Source organism: Pleurodeles waltl, chromosome 2_1 (genome assembly GCF_031143425.1).
Source record: "Pleurodeles waltl isolate 20211129_DDA chromosome 2_1, aPleWal1.hap1.20221129, whole genome shotgun sequence".
Taxonomy (NCBI): domain Eukaryota; kingdom Metazoa; phylum Chordata; class Amphibia; order Caudata; family Salamandridae; genus Pleurodeles; species Pleurodeles waltl.
In genome coordinates this window covers 576,215,868-576,235,398 of record NC_090438.1, presented here as the reverse complement: position 1 = coordinate 576,235,398, position 19,531 = coordinate 576,215,868, and the positions used below count along the sequence as shown (strand labels likewise).

Genomic DNA, 19,531 nt, shown 5'->3' with positions numbered 1-19,531 from the left:
GGTTCCTAGCACAATCTTCATCACGCTACAAAGAGGCCTCAGGAATGTGTAGGTGCCAGATATCCTTTAGGGAACCTAATAACTTTTTGAATTTTGTTCTACTCTATACAGATGAAACAGTAAAGCTTGCTGTTTCCATATAATGAAAATGCAACGGTGGGTTCTGCACCAGTACACTGTGGACTACAGTTACCTTTAACTGTGAAAAAGAAAGCTGCATTTTACCACCATCTGTTAGTCTCTGCCTTTCAAAGGTCCTCAGCTACAACCACTTACCAGGCTTAGGAAAGTGGAATCCATTAAGGGCCAGATTTACTAAAGGCTTGGTTGCCCTTGTGTCATGCAACGTGATGGAAGGCAATGCAAGCCCCTAAGTCAGATTTACTAAGCCATGTACAACCTCCTTCCTTTGCTCTCTGTGGCATAGTAAATCTAGAGAAACGTAAGGCAGCACACATAACTGCTTTGCGTTGGGAAGGCGTTCCATGGGTGGAGTGTGGGCGTTAGCTTGCATCCACCTATGGATTATGTATTCCCAGATACACTAAGAGTAGTAAACCTGGGAATGCATCACAATTATATGCCATCCCAACAGAGGCGTAACGAGCAGAAATATGCTTATTTCTCCTTGTTAGTTTCTCTTTCTATGTGTGCTACATTCTACAGCCACATAGAAAGCGGAAAATGCCTCTAAAAATCCTTTTTGTGCCGGAAGGTGTGCCTTCTTGCACAAATACAATCCTACCTATAAGACAGGAACACTTGCACCATGATGCCAGGGTGGCTGCATTGGCACTAGGCAGCACTTAGTGTGCCAGTGCAGAAAGAGCAGAAACACGCCATATCTTAGTAAATATGGCGAGTTCCTGCTCTCTCCATTTGACGCAGCACAGCACTTTGCTTTGCTGCATTGCACTGCTCCAAATGTTAGTGAATCTCGGCCTTGGTAATCATATTACTAGATGGAACATCCTTCAGAAAGAGATTGCTCACATCTGAAGTTCTATTGGTTTATGGATGAACCTGTATCAAGAACCAGGGAGCAATGCGGGTATGAAAAGAGGGAATTGATTAGATTAGTTTTGCTTTGCTTCAATTTGGTAGTTTGATTAGCATTTAGGAGTTTCTATATTTACATGATTATGGATTGCAAAATTATAATTTGCACAAATCACAAAACGAACAGCGCGAAACCTAGAATACAGCGACATACAGGACAGCTTTGGACTACATCGGAATCAGGACGGGCCCAGAGTTCTTTGTGTTTTTTATCCATTAAGCCACGTACAAGAAGTCGTTCTTTAAACAAAATCAGTCACAACTATTCACATCTTTGTAGATTATTTCATTTTAATGAATGTTTCAACAAACTGCAGACAGTGCTCCCCACCATCAGTCACGCAGGAGTGATGTACAGTAGAGGTAAACTAGACCGAGGAGAACTTAAACGTATCTCCTAAGAGGAGTACATAGAGGCAGAGGTATGCTGGTGGCCCTAAGACTCAATTTGAGGAGAATATGTAGGCTTTATTGATGAAACTGAAGCAAATCACGTATTAGCTGCCCTCCAGCATAAGAAATGCTGTCTTATAAACATGAAATGCAGCTCCTTGACCTATATCTAAAATGATTATGGAAATACATCAGCAATGAACAACTACATATGTATTTTACAATGACAGATCTGCAATGATATGCGGGATAAAGTTATGTATGCAGGTATTCTTCTTCATCATCTTCTGCAATTGTTCGTCTTCCTTCTTTAAGATCTTTAACGAGTTTACAACCTATAAAACAAACATATATTAAAGATGTGATTTTTTTTTTTTTTAATCATGTACATAGTTTAATAGAACTTAAGTTTAGGGTTTGATAATGTAAAGTCCTTTCAAATATTACAAGTGAGACTTACTAGACATAACCAGTACATGTGCGGATCTCCCCATTATATAACTCTCAATGTGGGGAAAGTGGGAGAACTGATTGCGACTTATGTGCAAAACTTGCACAGGTCGGAAAGGCTTTTTGGCTGCACAAATTTCGCCAGGTAAAAATTTGCAAAATTTGTGTGAGGAATAAGAGATATATTGCAAGTTTTCCATCCACGTTACCCCACAATCCGACCTGATTAACTTGGAACGGGGCCACAAACTCCATTGTACTTGAATAATTCCTTAATTGCTTCTTCTGTCAACAACATCGCATTCTATTGAGAGACCTCAATAGTTTTAGTAATCTCAATAATAGAGATACCTCTACAATCTGTATTTTAAAAAAGTAGGCTCCACTTCAGTTGATAGCACAGAATTCGAATAATGTTTATGAAAATTAGATTTGATCGACTGCTCCACATCTATTGTAACAATTTCAAGATAGCGCATGCTATGAAAGCACCGATTAACAGATTATAGATCAATTAAATTCCTGTGTTCTAGCGAATCCACAGCAGAAACTGACATGAGTGAGCTTGCGTGATGTTCAGGAAAGGTTTGCTTTTATGATTCGTAAAATGCCATACAGTAATTGCCTTGTTTCCAACAGCAACAATGCAGGGAACAAGACGTAATTGTCTTGGTGTGAGCTGTGAAGACGTTTGTGTGCACCCAATTCTGACAAAAATATTTTTGAACAGGTTGTGCAGGGCTTTGTTTTTATGATGTAACCAATTTCAAACTGAAATGATTTGTGTGCATACAAGTTGATAATAATCACAATAATGCGTCTTTAGTATATAGCTTTCCTTGCCGTTTCAAGTGCTCTGAATACTTGTCCAGTTTGAAATTTATCCAGTTTATTGGTCTGCAATTTTTTATCTTCGGAAGAAAGAACATCTAAGTTGGCCTTGCAAAGATTTGAACTGTAGGTTGCAGATACATCTTCATGAACTGAATGACTAGATGATGTCCCAGATCTGCATGGTTTTATCAAGAAAGGTCATACTTCATTAAAAAAAAGATTTGGGGGCATATTTACAAGCCACTTGCGCTGCAGGTGTGTCACTCTTTTTGATGCTCCAGTGGTGTATAGTGCAGACCCATATCTACAAGGCCACGCAAAGCCACTTAGCGTGGCTTTACATGGCCTCGTAGATATGATGTAAGGCAGCGTAGTGCAAGTCACTGGGTTGCCTTACACTGTGTCAGGGGGGTGTTCCATGGGTGTTGCAGTGGGTTTTCCCATGTAACACCCATGGGTTCTGCATTACCTGATTTATAAGGCAATGTAAACATGCGAATGTGTCAAACGATCTTACGATTCCCCACGGCAGGAGCAATAAGGAGAAATAAAGATATTTCCCCTCATTTTTTCCTCTTTTATGTGCGCTGCATTTTGCAGCACACATAGAAAGAGAAAAATGCCTCCATGGATTGTTTTTGTGCAGGTAGGTGTCCCTTCCTACACCAAAACAATCCTGCATGCAATGGTGCAAGGGTACCTGTGTTGGCTCTAGGCAGCAAATTGTGCATCAAGACAGAGGGAAAGGATAGAAATGCACCATAACTTGTAAATACTGTGCATTTCTGCCCTTTCAAATTGGCGTAGAGCAGTACAGCAAAAATACTTGTGGCTCCGCCCTACATCAATTCATTGTGAATATGCCACTTAGGGACAGATGTACAAAGCCTTTTTTAAATTGCCTGCGGATTGGCAAAAATCATATAGTTTGCAATCCAATGTTTTTTGGTATGCACTAACCCATTTTGGATTTCAGGAAAGGGTTACTGCATCACAAAAGGGATTTAGGAATGGATACCAAATTGTAATTTGAAAGGGATAGATTTAGAGAGTCCCTTCTAAATTAAGATTCGGTATACAATGTTATCAAGTTAATGACTTCTGGCTTCTCATAAAAAGAGATAATCCATTTGCAAAAGGAAAGGTGTCTCTCAGGGGAAACCTTCCCCTTTGTGAATGTTGGTAAAAGTTTGTCCAGGAGTAGGCAGCCAACTCTTGAAAACACTTAAATAAAAATAAATGTTTTTTTAACGAAGCCCCATTTCTTTTAATAAAAACAAGCACATTTAAAAAAAGAACTTTACTTTATTGAAAGGCAGTCACAGTCATCTGACACTAGCAGGGCGTCATCCAGATGATGCCCTCTGATCAGAGTGCGCCACAATTTGTGACTTACATCATGCATATTAATGAGATAGGTTATATTATGACCCATTCGGAATCCAAAATATAATGTGATTCGCAAGCAGTGGGTGTGCAATTAGCAACCATTTTTTGCAAATAAAATGTACGTACATCTAACCCCCCGACTTAATCCAAGGAAGAGCTATCCTTGTCATTGTCGTTACTGAGGAAGTCCACCTAGGCAGGACATTCAGAAAAACTATTAAACTTATTTATGGAATAGATGTAGTCCTTGTTTACATTTCACACCTTTTTCTTCATCTTGCATTCCTTAAAAGAATTGACTTTTTACACATGTTGTTTTTCCTTAGTTCGTTTCCCTTGCAAGATATGATGCTTTTAAAGCGCAGTACATACTGTCACCTGAGTCACTTCCAGGTATTTTTTTAAGGAGTATGAATGGATGTTCATGACGGGATCGATGAAAAGGTTTGATGGTGAGATTTAAGGCAGTGATAGTTTCTCACATTGTGAGTGGGTAAAAGCGTTCAAACAACATATCCATCCAGTCTTTTACCAGTCTGCAGAGCACACAGAGCGAAGGTCCCATTAGTGCCAGCTGTAATTTCAGTATCTGCCAGTTAGGCATAAGGGGCCTCATTTACAAGGCCCTGACACCTCCGGTGCATCACTTTTTGTGACGCTCCGGTGGCGCTGTGCACTGTGCCATATATACAACGTTGGTTAAGCCACGTTTCCAGGCTTAACGCGGCCTTGTATATATAGGCTGCCGAACGCAGTTTTCTGCGGCTAAGGGGCGTGAATGGGTGTTCCTGTGGCTGGACCCATGCAACAACCATTGCTTTTTGATACTGCCTCGGATTTACAAGAAATTGTAAACTTGAGACAGCGCCAAAAACTAATACTTCCCCAGGGGAGGCATCAGAGTGACTTTTTAATTCTCCTCGATTTTTGCACTTTCTATGTGTGCTGCCTTCTGCAGCACACACAGAATGAGCAAATCACTATTAAGGATTCTTTCTGTGCAGGAATGTGTCCCTTCTTACACAAAAACAATCTCCCCCGCAACACAGCCATCCTTGCACCATTGATTCACCGTGCTGCTGAACTCCCAGACAAAACATTTAACCTGATGAAATCAGTGCTGCAGATTCTTAACTTTAACATAGGAGCATGTCAACAAGTTTTAAAAAGGACTTTAAACACTTGTCTTATTTTCATGGAACGATCTAAGACCTTCCTGAAGCCATTAGATGGCAAAGTAAAAAAGTGGTATTATTAACAACACACCAGGGCTACATGAGATGGAAGGTAAATTGGTAAAGTTTTATTGTTAACAAGACTAGGATGTGTCTAAGTACAATTAAATAGGGGTGCTTCCTATTTCAATATTCTGTCCTGATGGTGACCCGCCTGAATTAATTTCTTTGATTAGGCTCGAAACGTCAACATTGTATTAGAAATTGTGGATTGACTTAAAAAAATTCAGGAGGCTCACAGCACCTATGATTATAGGTGCTTATTTGAGAACTGATACTTTTAACTGCAGTTTGGTTTTAGTTTTCATGTAAATAGCACTGCAACACTTATGCTAACACATAATTCACTCACACTGTGCCATTATATAGGATCACCTCAATTACTTTACTTTAAATTGTTGAATTTAAGTTTCCAATAAATGTGATATATTACTTACAAACCTCATAGGTAAAGAAAGTTCTTTATGGTACAACCACTGTCTTGGAGGTTAATTCATATCCTTCCCCCAAAGGGACCAACATTTTTTTTGAAATATTATCCTTGCACCATTGAGCAAGCGTGGCTGTGTTGGCGCTAGGCAGCTAATTTAGCGCCGGCGCAGGGGGAAACACAGGGATGCGTCATATACTTTTAATACTGCCTATCCCTGCATTTTGGAAATTCTGCAGCTAGGCGCAGGAGGATTGCTTGCAGCAACGCGCTGTACCATTGGCTTTTAGAGGAGGCCCAAAGTGTTTAAACTTCTTGCTCCTCCAATATATTGCCTCTTTTGTAAGTTCACAGAGCAGTAGTCACACATGTGTCAATTGTAAATACAGGGCTCATCAGTTGGTCATAGTGGTGTTCAGACTACATGCCCATGGAACGTCTCTTTGCAGAGCGGACAGATTGAATGTTACGTACATGCTAAATGTAATTATTAACAGTGCCACTCAGTGCATCAAAAAGGTGTTCAGACAACATGTCTATTCAGTCTGTTGCCTCTTTGGGAGAGTACACAGAGTGATAGTCACATAAGATTCAATTGCAATTACTCATAGTGCCAATCAGTGAGTAATAAAGGTGTTTATGCCTATCCAATAATTGGACTCTGCAGAATCTACAGGGCACTTATGTTCATATAGGTGCTGACTGTAATTCATTTCTATGTAGAAATGCCGGTGGGGAGGTTGTTTGTGTGAGTGTGTGTGTGTGTGTGTGAGTGTGTGTGTGTGTGTGTGTGTGTGTACGTATGTGTGTATGAGACAGAGACAGAGAGAGCAAGAGAAGATGGTTAAATAGAGGAAAAAAATGCAGATATGTTTAGAAGTTGAGTGAAAATACAGCTTTGAAGCAACAGGAGAGGAAGTATGAGATAAGTCGATAGGTTGAGGGACTCTAGAAAGAGAGATCTGGGGAGTAAACATTTTAAGTGACTAATGTAGAGGAAGGAAAGTGATATAAAATGGAAAACATGAGTGATCAAGATACTCAGCAAGACACATACCCTTCCACAGACCTTTCTAATGCTTAATTCACATCCTCATATTTTCATAATTTTTATAATTTTTAAATAGGAAGTTTTCAATGTTTTAGGCCAAGCCTTTACTTGCCATGCCTCTTGTAAAGCATCCCTAATTATACTTCGTTGACCACTAACATTAGTAGAAATCCCTCCACCTTTGCATCCCAGTTAAAGCACTCACCACTTCCTGTATACCTCAATTTTCACAGTGGTAACTGGAGTAAAACACTGGCAAGGTTTGGTAGGTTAGTTGGTGGACACTGTGTTACACGTTTAAATTATTCTGTTGCATTGTGATTCCTGTTTTGCAGAACTTCATACCCCTGATGAAGTGCACTGGCAGCCAGGTAGCATGCTACACTGTGTGAAGTGATGCTTGGTTGCAAGGGTCTTGAATTGGAATGCAGAGTATGACACAGTGCTTTAGCATTTAGTGACTGAATGAGTGAGGGACAGAACACAAGGCAAAGCAACTTGTCACATACTCCAGTCCTTACCCTACTCCAAATCGAACCATGAAAGTACTGGAATATTTCATGACTGCCACTTCAGAGTGCCCTTTCAGAGCTTGTAGCATTTAGGTTTTAAGCCATTTTAAGTGAAACGTGGGCTGTAAAATGCCTATTTATACCCCATTTTTCCCAAAATGTCCTTGATTGTGAAATAATCTCCCAACCCTTCAACCACTCCAAAAACCTAGATACCACCTTCCTCCACCCAGCCGTGGAGTAGTCTGTTTGGCAAGGGTTGCTCCTCTTTATTGGGACATCTATTTTGGCATATTTGTAGGCCCATCTGCCCCCAAGAGAGGCACAAAGCCACTAGACATCAGGGATTGTATTTATTTATATGTCTGTGAGCGGCCCCTTAGGCAAGGGTCACCCCCTTTTATTGGGGCATGTATTGTGGCTGCTTTGGCTGCCTATGCATTTCTTTCAATTGTTTATGGACAATGTATTTTTGGATGCTATTATTGACCATTGTTGAAGAACTACTTGGGTTTAACTTTTTTGATGTGATTGATAAGGAAGCCGTCACTGTCTTCATATTGGTCTACTAGTCCCTTAATGGTAACGGCTATATTTCCTGTAACCATGACTCTAGATCGGTATTTGCTTCTGCTTCCGATGCTGTATTTTGTTGATAATGCTTCAGCACTGCCACAAACTCAACCTGATTGTGAACGTCTCTTTAGGATTCGGCCTGCCCATGATCATTTTTTAGATCAATTTTCAGAGATATACAGGGAAAGAAATCGCTGTGGATGAGTCTTTGGTCTTGTTAAAGGGCCATTTGGTTTTTAGGCGGTACATTCTTAGCAAGAGGGCATATTATGGAATTAGGATGTATGTGATGTCTGAGATTAGTACTAGATATGTCTACAATTTCAGAGTGTACAGTAGTAGGGATTACACTATTGGCTACTCTGGTTGTCTGTCCACTTTGGAGTCAGTGAGAAAATTGTGTGGGGACTTGGTACGGGTCTTTTGAACAAATGTCACCATTTATACTTAGAAAACTTCTACACTGGTGTATAATTGTTCAAGGAATTGTTCAAAGTGGACACTGTTGCTTGTGGCACAATCCGCCCTAACCGCAAAAGTTACCCTAGAGAGCATTTATGTAAAAAGCTTCAGAGGGGACACTGCAGTGCCTTGCATAGTGATGAACTTTCAGCTGTGAAATGTTCAGGCAGAACACATCCTGACAACCATTCATGGTGAAAGTACTTCACCTGTGACTGTTTGGGGTCAGGTTGCTGAAGCTCACAAACCTTTTGTGCATTTTAGACTACAATAAGCACATGGGTGGTATAGATAGAGTAGATCAGAGGTTGGAACCTTACTGCTGTTCATAGGCTTACATTTGGTATAAGAAGTTGGCTATCCATTGGTTCCATTTAGCAGCCTTCAATACTTTTGTTGTATTCAAGGATTGTTCTTCAGGTTCAAAGATTACATTTGTTCAGTTTCAGCAGTCTGTGATAGGCAGCCTTGCTGTAGTGGAACAGCCACATGTTCCTAGAGTTGGAGTGGCAGATGATGTGGCTATTAAAAGATCCTCACTTTCCCGATTACATTCCTCCCACACCCAAAACATTTTTCGCTGTAGGGGATGTAGAGTGTGTGTCCAATGAGGCGTACAAAAGGAGAGTTGTATGTACTGCCCCCAAATGCCCTTCTAATCCTGAGCTATTTGTGCCCACATGTTTTAAATTGTACCACACGCAACAGAATTAGTGCGAGCAACTGGGAGCATGAAAGGGAACTGACTGGTCTGTATTGTTTAATGTTTTTTATTTGGATTTCACAGTTAGTGTGATGTATTTAGTTAGAGCTATTGTGTTTGTTGATATAGTTTTGCATCTACTTCCAATTGGGGTGTGTTTTCTTTTTTGTTAAAAATAAGTGATGGCGGTGTGGTTGGACTGGTTCTTGGCTGGCGGTGTGCGTGGACTGGTGCTTAGCTGGTGGTGTGCATGACAGGCACTTGACTGGCAGAGTGCGTGAACTGGCACTTGGTTGGAGCTTTGCGTGAACTAGCACTTGGCTGCTGATGTGCGTGGACTAGCACTTGGTGGTGTTGTGCGTGAACTGGCACTTGGTTGGTGGTGCCCGTGGACTGGCACTTGGATGGTGGTGTCTGTGGACTGGCGCTTGGCTGGCAGTGTGCGTGCACTGGCGCTTAGCTAGTGGTGTGCATGGACTGGCACTTGGCTGGTGGTGTGCATAGACTGATGCTTGGCTGGCAGTGTGTGTGAGCTGGCATTTGGCTGGCAGTGTGTGAGTAGTGATTTGCCGATGGTCACTATACACACTGCTAGCCGAAGGCCAGTCCCCACACTCAGTCAGCCGGTGTGATTGCTCTGACAGTTTTGTGGGCATATGAAAATGATTAGTCCTTGAATGGTGTTGTCTTTTGATGTGAGTGTTGTAATGTGCTGAGCCCGCAGCTGGTGGTGTGAATGGTCTTGCCCAGCCACACAAATGAGGTAACATTTTTATCAGGAGACTCTGGTGGAAGGAAGTTTGTGACTCCCCACAGATTCTAGAACTTTCCATCACAGAAATGTGAGGAAAATTTGTTTTTTGTCAAAGTTTCAGGTTTGCAAAGGATTCTGGTTAACAAAACATGGTGGAAGCCACGGATACCCCTCCATCTAGTTTAAAAAAATATATAGGTTGGCTAGGTTTTACTAGATGCCAACTGATCTAGGGTTCAAAATCTAGAGCTACTCAAAGTGTGAAAAGAGGATCTGTTTTGGGTGGAAAAATGAGCTGCTGCTATGCTGTGTTTTGGACCATTTCGTGTGGCGGCACTAGGTACTCCCACATAAGTGAGGTTCCATTTTTATCGGAAGACTTGGGGAAATGCCAGGTAGAAGGAAGTTTATGGCTCCCAGCAGATTCCAGAACTTTCCATCACAGAAACTTGAGAAAAATGCGTATCTTTTAGTCAAAGTTTGAAATTTGCAAGGAATTCAGGGTAAAAGAACATGGTGAGAGTCATGCAAAGCAGCCCACTCTGAATATGCCTAGGTGTCTAGTTTTAAAAAACTTAGAGGTTGGCTAGGTTTTCCTAGGTGCCGGATGAGCTAGGGTCCAAAATCTAGAGCTGCCCACGTTGGAAAAAAGAGGGTCAGTTTCTGGAGGAAAAATCAGCTGCGTCTATGTTGCATTTTTGGCCATTTCATGTCGCAGGCACTAGATCTACCCACACAAGTAAGGTAAAAAAATTATCGGGAGACTTGAGGGATTGCCAGGTGACAGGAAGTTTGTGGCTGTTCACAGTTCCTAGAACTTTCCATCAAAGACATCTCAGTAAAATGTGTTTTTAGTCAGAGTTTGTGATTTGCAAGGGATTCCGGGTAACAAAATGTGATGAAGGCAATGCAAATAAGCTGAACCTGGTTGACCCTAGGTGTCTACTTTTAAAAAAATTACAGGTAGGCTAGGTTTCCCACAGTGCCAGCTGAACTAGGGTGCAAAATCTAGAGCTACCCACATTGGAAAAAGAGGGTCATTTTTCAGTGGAAAAATGTGCTGTGTCCAAGTTGCATTATGGCCGTTTCCTGTCGCAGGCACTAAGTCTACTGTCACCATTAAGGCACCATTTTTGTTGTGAGACTTGGGGGAGTGCTGGGTGGAAGGAATCTTGTGGCTCCCTGCAGATTCTAGAACTTACCATCACAAAAATGTGAGAAAATAGTGTGGTTTTTAGTCAAAGTTTGAGGTTTGCAAGGGATTCTGGGTAGCAAAATGTAGTGGAAGTCACACAAGTCAGCCCACCCTGGATACCCCTAGGTGTCTAATGTTTAAAAATGTACCAGTTGGATACGTCTCATTAGATTCCAGGTGAGCATGGGTCCAAAATTTAGAGATGTCCACACTGGAAAAAGAGGGTAAGTTTTCAGTGGAAAAATGTGCTGCAGCCATGTTGTGTTTTGGACTGTACCTATCGCGTGCACTAGGTATACCCACATAAGTGAGGTACCATTTTTATCGGGAGACTTGGGGAAGTGCTGGATGGAAGGAAGTTTCTGGCTCCCACAGATTTCAGAACTTTCCATCACAGAAGGTTTGCATGGGATTCTGGGTTAAAAGACGTAGTGAAAGCCACACAAGTCTCAGCTAGGGTTCAAAATCCACAGCTACCGACTTTGCAAAGAAGGGTCAGTTGTGAGTGACAAAATGTGTTGCGGCCATGTTGCGTTTTGCCCATTTCCTGTTGTGTGCACTAGGTCTACCCACATAAGTGAAGTTCCATTTTTATCAGGATACTTGTGGGAGCATAGAATAGTTGAAAATGTTTTATCATCAGTTGTATTATGCTGCATTTGTGCCTTTCAAATGTAATCCGTTGTAGAAGAAAGATTACATTTTCAAAAAATACCTTCGAAATCAAACCCTATTACCAGTATCCACAAATTCAGAAATGTAGAAATAACTACTGCTCCTAAGCTCTATATCTTGTGTCCATTTCAGAAATATAAGTTTGCTTGATATCCATTTTTCACTCTGCCTATTTCCCCATAAGAATTAGTCCATACTTGGTGCTCAATGAAAAAACATTGTACGGAGCAGCTCAGTTGTTTGCTCTGGGTACCTTAGGTTCTTGGTGAACCTAAAAACCCTATATCTCTCCACAGCCAGAAGGGTCTAGTCAACATAGTTACAGATAAAAATGTTGTTACAAATGCCCATATTTTCCCTACTCATTTTCAAGATCTCATTATTTCAACCGTTATTTTCCTTCAGAAAACCTTGAACGATCTACTCATGTGACCCCTTGCTGAATTCTGAATTTTGTCTACTTTACAGACATCTGGATCATTTATGGGTTTCACACACTGGTTCCCACCACAAACTAGAAGTAGGTTGAGAGTACAAAAAATACAGAAAATAGGCTACCTTTCAGAAAAATGCAAAATCTGTGCTACAAACTTAGGTTTTTTTATTTAGCTCTGCGTGTTCCTGAAAGCTGGGAATATGATGACTTCAGCACAGTAAACCATTTGTGGACACCATTTTCAGAAAACACAGACACTTTTCTGAGGCTTTTTTTCCCCATTTTTTCCCAAAAACTCAAAATGTTACTATATTTTGCATATTTTCTCTGTCCCCTCCTGTGGAATCCACCAGCCCTGGGTATCTTTAGAATTCCTAGGATGTTGGGAAAAAAGGACACAAATTTGCAATGGATACCTTATCTTGAAAAATGTTATGGGGCCCTAAGAGCAAAGTACCCCAAATAGCCAAAAAATGGTTCAGCACTGGGGAGGGGAAGGCCTAGCAGCGAAGGGTTTAAGCACTTTGCTTGAGTATTAGAGCAAGTGAATATATGATCCTGAATTCATTTACCAGTGTTCTTCAGGTGTGCAGCATGAATGAAAGAGATTTGCAGGACAAGATTTGTTGCACATAGGGGTGCATATTTGTGCCACCATGGTGTCACTTTTGTTTTTATGCTCTGGCGATGCAAACCTGTCAACCATATATATGAGGCCACGCAAAGCCATTTTGCTGTGCTTTAAATGGCGTCATAGATAAGAAGTAAGACAATACAGCATATGTCGCTGCGTTGCCTTACTCTGCGCCAGGGAGCATTCCATGGACTCTGCGGTGGGTTTTCCCACTCAATACCTATGAATTTTGATGCTGCCCCACATTTACTTGATCACATAAACCTGAGGAAGTGCCAAAAACTTACGCCTCCCCAGGGAAGGCATAACAAGGAGAAATATTTGTATTTCTCCCTGTTTTTCCTCTGGAAAGAGGAAAACACCTCTCAGGATTGTTTTTGTGCAGGATGGTGCTCCCACATATTCTGCAGGAATAAATAGCTCCCAGGGTCAGCAAGTGCCGAGGATAATCACTTGTGTGCAGCAGTAATACGTTGATTTTGTTGCAGCATGATGCCAGATTAACATGTTGTGTTCAGCGTGTAGGACGAAATATGATTGAAAAATAATTTGCTTTGCTTTATTACCTTGAGAGAGATGTGATAAGTCTTAAGGGACAGTGGGTACAGCAAGGGCTAGCAAGGACTGGTCACCCATTTCAAAAAGAAAAAAGTAGTCCTGAAACAATGCATGAAAAATGGCTGATGCGGATGTTAACAGTAGTTGGCCGGTCCTCTTGGGGAGGGATAAACACCAAAAGAGGCATGAAATATGCAGGTCCTTGACAAATACAGAGAGCACAGAAAATGGAGCGGCGATGATGTTAGAAAATAGGACGCTCATGGGCAGGCTGTAAGCCCACCAAGTAGGTACAGCATGTCTCTTCGAGACAGTGCATGCGCGCTGTCTAGAGCGACACCTAAAAAGGAAAAAAATGCCTGTGTCTAAATGCCGTAGAAATTTAAAAAAGTTAAGTGACAAGCAGGTCAAAGAAGGGCTTGCATTGTCTACAAATACTGTTAACAGAAAATATAGGTTAGGAAAAGGAAGTGGTCATAAGAGGAGATTGTTGCTAGCTTCAAATAGGAACTAAAGGAAATGGGAAAGAGTTTTAGGATGGTGATACACGAGTTCTTGTTTTTGCATAAAATTCAAAGCCTCAACCAAACTTCATAACGAACAGATATCCGAATATGAAAGTCATGAAACACAACACAGAGAAAACTGGGGAAGTAGACATTCATCTCAACACTAAAGTCTCAGTAGAACAAGCTTAATGGAATAAGTGTGAAAGATTCAGAGGGGAGCCCTGGTGTTTTTTTTCCACTGGGGCTGCGGCATTAAAAAGTTGGAAGATCGGTTCTGGTTATCTGTACCTCGTTTTTTTGTCATTGATCTGTCATCGGTAATTTGTGTCTCGTTTTTTGTCATCAATCTGTTATTGGTAGTTTGTATCTAGTTTTTTCTCCCACTCTTTTACTGCAATTGTGCTTTTTTGTTCTCTCTGCTCATCTGTATTGTGTTGTGCCTATTTCCAGATGCTCTTGCCAATTCCCACCCTCTCGCCTTGCTGCTAGCCTCTGCCGAGACTACTTATGGAGGCCGCTAGGTGGCAACGCATACCACTGGGGCAACAGAGGCACACAAAAGGCAAGCCTGTCTGCGCCAGTATGTGTCTGGACTGCACCCAGCACCAGGAACCCTGGCTCTCCCATCATCCACCAATACTCCAGAGAAGAACTCATCTCCTTCAACATCTGACCATCCAGCAGGAGGTGTTACATTGACTCTTCATGCAGGACAACCGCCCCTTCACCTGCCGTCACTTCCAGTTCTCCTGCTCCTTCAGTCTACCAGTGCACCCCACTGAACGAGTGTCTGCAGCCACCATGACCACTCACCAACTTAACTGCACTCTACTTAACGTCCATTCAATAGCCAGACACACAACCAATTTATAGGACACCATCCCCACCCTTGCATGCAACCTAGTCTTCCTCACAGAAACCTGGCTCAATGAAACCTCAGCACCCGACATCACCGCGGCCCTACCCGAGGGCAACAAGATCATCCACTGCAACCGCATCAACAAGTTCGGAGGAGGCATCGCCACAATCTACAGAGACACCATCCAATGCGTAATCACAGAAGACAGAACACTTCAACTTCTAGCTCATCATAAACACATAAACTACACCACCACCATCAAAGGTATCCTTACCTTCAGACCTCCCTGGCCACGCCCCAGCTTCTGCAATGAAATCTCCAAGTTCATCACCCCACAGGCCCTCGACACCAAACACTACATTTTCTTCAGAGACCTTAACGTCCACCTTGAGGACACCAATGACACCCACACTGCCAACCTCCTAGACAACAAGGGAATCATTTGACTCTTTCAGATAGTGATGGACCTGGCTTTTTGACAAGGTCATCCCCAAACTTTTTGCCTCCTTCCTCCTATTTTTTCTGCCCTGTTGTTGGCTTTTGACCTCTGGGCACTTTACCACTGCTAACCAGTGCTAAAGGCATATGCTCTCTGTGTAAATTGTACTATTGATTGGTTTATCCATGATTGGCTATTTAATTTACTTGTAAGTCCCTCGTAGAGTGCACTATATGTGCCTAGGGCCTGTAGATTAAATGCTACTAGTGGGCCTGCAGCACTGGTTGTGCCACCCACTTCAGTAGCCCCTTATCCTTGTCTCAGGCCTGCCATTGCAAGGCCTGTGTGTGCAGTTTCACTGCGACTTCGACTTGGCATTTAAAAGTACTTGCCAAGCCTATAACTCCCCTTTTTCTACATATAAGTCACCCTAATGTGTGTCCTAGGTAACCCCTAGAGCAGGGTGCTGTGTGGATAAAAGGCAGGACATGTACCTGTGTAGTTATATATCCTGGTAGTGTAAAACTCCTAAATTCGTTTTTACACTACTGTGAGGCCTGCTCCCTTCATAGGCTAACATTGGGGCTGCCCTCATACATTGTTGAAGTGGCAGCTGCTGATCTGAAAGGAGCAGGAAGGACATATTTAGTATGGCCAGAATGGTAATACAAAATCCTGCTGACTGGTGAAGTCGGATTTAATACTACTATTCTGGAAATGCCACTTTTAGAAAGTGAGCATTTCTTTGCACTTAAATCTTTCTGTGCCCTTCAATCCACATCTGGCTAGGTTTAGTTGACAGCTCCTTGTGCATTCATTCAGACACACCCTAAACACACGGTACTCAGCCTCACTTGCATACATCTGCATTTTGAATGGGTCTTCCTCGGCTGGGAGGGTGGAGGGCCTGTCCTCACACAAAGGACTGCCACACCCCCTACTGGGAACCTGGCAGACAGGATTGAACTGAAAGGGGACCTGGTGCATTTCTTAGACACTCTTTGAAGTCACCCCCACTTCAAAGGCACAATTTAGTATAAAACAGGGCCTCTGCCCTACCTCATCAGACACTTGCCGGAGAAGAAACCTGAACCAGAAACCACATCCTGCCAAAAAGAACTACCTGGCTGCTCAAAGGACTCACCTGTCGGCTTTCTCCAAAGGACTGCTGCCTTGCTGTTGGCCTGCTGCCTTGCTGAAGTCTTGTCTGGCTGTAAAAGTGCTCTCCAAGGGCTTGGATAGAGCTTGCATCCTGTTCCCTGAAGTCTCAGGACCAAAAAGACTTCTCTTTTTCATTTGTACTCTTCGTGCGCCGAACATTTCGACGCACAGCTTGTTCCGCGGCGAGAAAAACGCTGCACACCGACGCTGATCGACGCAACGCCTTCGGGCGACCGGAACTTCGACGCACGACCTCGCAAGGACAACGCCGCCCGACTTCCAGAGAGGAAATCGACGCAACGCCTGCCGTGGGAGCGAAACTTCGACGCACAGCCCCGCAGAATGACGTGCAGCCGGAAAACAATCAGGAGAATCCAAGCACAGACCCCGGGACATCTGGTAATCCCCGCAACCCACAGAAAGAGACTGTCCGCGCGCCGGAAAATGACGCACAACTTCCCAGCGTGAAAAATAACGACGCAAGTCCGTGTGTGCTGGGGAGAAATCGACGCACACACCATTTTTCCATGTATCTCATCTTCTGCAGCCCTTTGCGGAGATTTTCCACTCCAAACCATGTACTTTGTGCTTGAAAGAGACTTTGTTTGCTTTTTAAAGACTTAAAACACTTTTATATCACGTTTCAGTTATATCTTTACAAATTCATATTGCATCTTTGATCGTTTTGACCTACAAATACCCAGATAAATATTATATATTTTTTTCTAAACACTATGTGGTGTATTTTTGTGGTGCTATATTATGGTATTGTATGATTTATTGCACAAATGCTTTACACATTGCCTTCTAAGTTAAGCCTGACTGCTCGTGCCAAGCTACCAGAGGGTGGGCACAGGCTAATTTTAGATTGTGTGTGACTTACCCTGACTAGAGTGAGGGTTCTTGCTTGGACAGAGGGTAACCTGACTGCCAACCAAAAACCCCATTTCTAACAGATAGTCATAGACCCTACACACAACGCTGGACACACTCTTAACCCCGTTTTCAATTTTATCAATAGAATCAAATACAGTCACATCTCCAATCTCACCTGGACGGCTCATGCCATCATCCAGTTTAAGTACCTTGCCACACCGAACAGAACACCCAGACCTCCCTCCACCTCTCATCGAAGCTGGAGCAAGATAAGTGAGCACCTATGGACTGATGCCCTTAACTCCTACACACTGTGCAGACATTGTTGCACCACCAAACCCAACATAACCTACAAACAAGCAAGCTGGTACATACTGGAGCTTCGCTAAGCGTACCTGCAAAGAACTAGAGAGGAAATGGTGCCGATCCAAACTCCCAAAGACCGTACTGTACTCAAGGATGCTCTGAACCACTGCTGCAAACTCATAAAAACTGCTAGAAAGCAAGCTTTAGCCACCCGCATTCATGACTGTACTAACCACAGCAAAAAGTTCCTCACCATCATCAAAGAATTTGTCAACCCTACAGCACTAGAGAACACTCTACACTCCACGCAGAAATCGTGAGACAGCCCCGTCACCTACTTTCAGGACAAAATCACTACTATCCAAAGGAAATTCACACCCAACCCAACACAACAGACACCATCAACCTCCTCAATCTCTCGGATTCCCCTCCCACACAGGGAATCCACAAGTGGAATGAGATCACCACTCAGATGACCACCGGCATCATGAAATCCATCCACTCAGGATCCCCCACTGATCCCTGCCTTCATCACATGTTCAACCCTAGAAGCAACACCATCAGCAACAGACTCACAGCCATCATCAACGCACTTATCAACACAGCCAACTACCCCAGAGACTGGAAACAAGCGAGAATCAAACCCCTCCTCAAGAAGCCCTCTGGTAACCCCAACTGCCTCAAGCTCAACAAAGAGACAACCGAACACCTACACCAGATGTACTGTCACACAGGCCCTTGTCACCAGTTGCCTAGACTAAGGCAGCGCTCTTTACACAGGACTCACGCCTCCACTCACCAAGAAACTCCAAATCATTCTGAACGCAGCTGCAAGACTGATACTCGACCTCCCAAGACACATGCACATATCCCCACACCTCAGAAACCTCCCTGGGTTCCCCTTACACAAGCGATGCCAATTCAAGCCTTTGACATTCTCCTACAAAGCACTACACAATCAAGGACCTCCATGCCTCAACCACTGCCTGAACTTCCACCAACCCACCAGAGACCTTTGATCCCTCTACCTCGCCCACACCCCTACGTGTCCGCAATAGCAACCAGGGAGGGCATGCTTTATCCTACCTGGCTGCGAAGACATGGAACACTCTCTCCCTCCACCTAAGGTCCTCACCCTCCATCCTGGAGTTCACAACGCAGCTCAAGACCTGGCTTTTTGACTGATTCCTCCAGCTGACCCACGCAGCAACAGCGCCTGGATACCCTCATGGGTAATAATTGCGCTCTACAATTGATTGAAGATCACTGCTCTAAACTGTGAACAACCTCCGTACTGCTGATATCTATAGCTGGAGAATACAGCCACAACACAAGGCTCCCCGCTCTAACAAGACCTTCCTGTTTCTCTTTCGTATTCCAACACAGTATTTACTATTTTGTGATCTTTTTCATTACTCCTTTTCCGGAGTTGACATGTTTTGGAACGTCATCTCACATTGTTTACCTGTATTAAACCTATCAAGCACACAACAGACAGCAGCAAATATTGTCATTCTGCCATCGAGGGTTTCACTCCGCGAAATAGTCATTGAGGTACGTCTAAAAAAAATCACGACCTGATTTTGAAAGACCTGAGGCAGGCTCTTCAATCCAATGTTATCATGTTTCCTTTCATTCATGGAAGTCTGGGGCCTACGCACTTATTCTGTCCACTTGGCACTTAGGCGCTTTCATCTCAGAAAACGCGTTGCTTAGTGAGCCCTCTTCGAGTGGGCTGAAGTAGTGCGAATAAGCACGCGCCTCACGATGCGGAAGCTGTTCTGCTAATACACGGTTCAGAAGAGAATTAATGAGGCTGCCTTCAGTGCTCATCAGCATTCATATAATCCACTTCCTGTTCTGTTGCTATGTGATCTTTACAATGATCCTCTTGTTCCCTTAAATCGTGTTTCTACTGAAGATTAGAGGCAGATGGTGCCTATTTTAATTACAATGCGCGAGAAACATGATACCGCGTGCACGCCACTGCAGCACTCAAACATCGAGGAGAAAGTGCTTGAAGCCTTCCCAGTAA

The 19,531-nt window shown here is 43.0% G+C and overlaps 1 protein-coding gene across 2 annotated transcripts in view; it reads right to left on the bottom strand.

The window, feature by feature from the left end:
• Window positions 1-1,330: 1,330 nt before the first annotated feature.
• Window positions 1,331-19,531, bottom strand: part of PPP1R17 (protein phosphatase 1 regulatory subunit 17) — a 138,363-nt gene continuing 120,162 nt past the window's right edge. For both annotated transcript variants that reach the window (XM_069206416.1, XM_069206408.1), the window contains exon 5: window positions 1,331-1,787. In XM_069206416.1, the coding sequence (XP_069062517.1) occupies window positions 1,708-1,787 (80 nt within the window). In that variant the 3' untranslated portion in view covers window positions 1,331-1,707. The remainder of the gene's footprint in view (window positions 1,788-19,531) is intronic.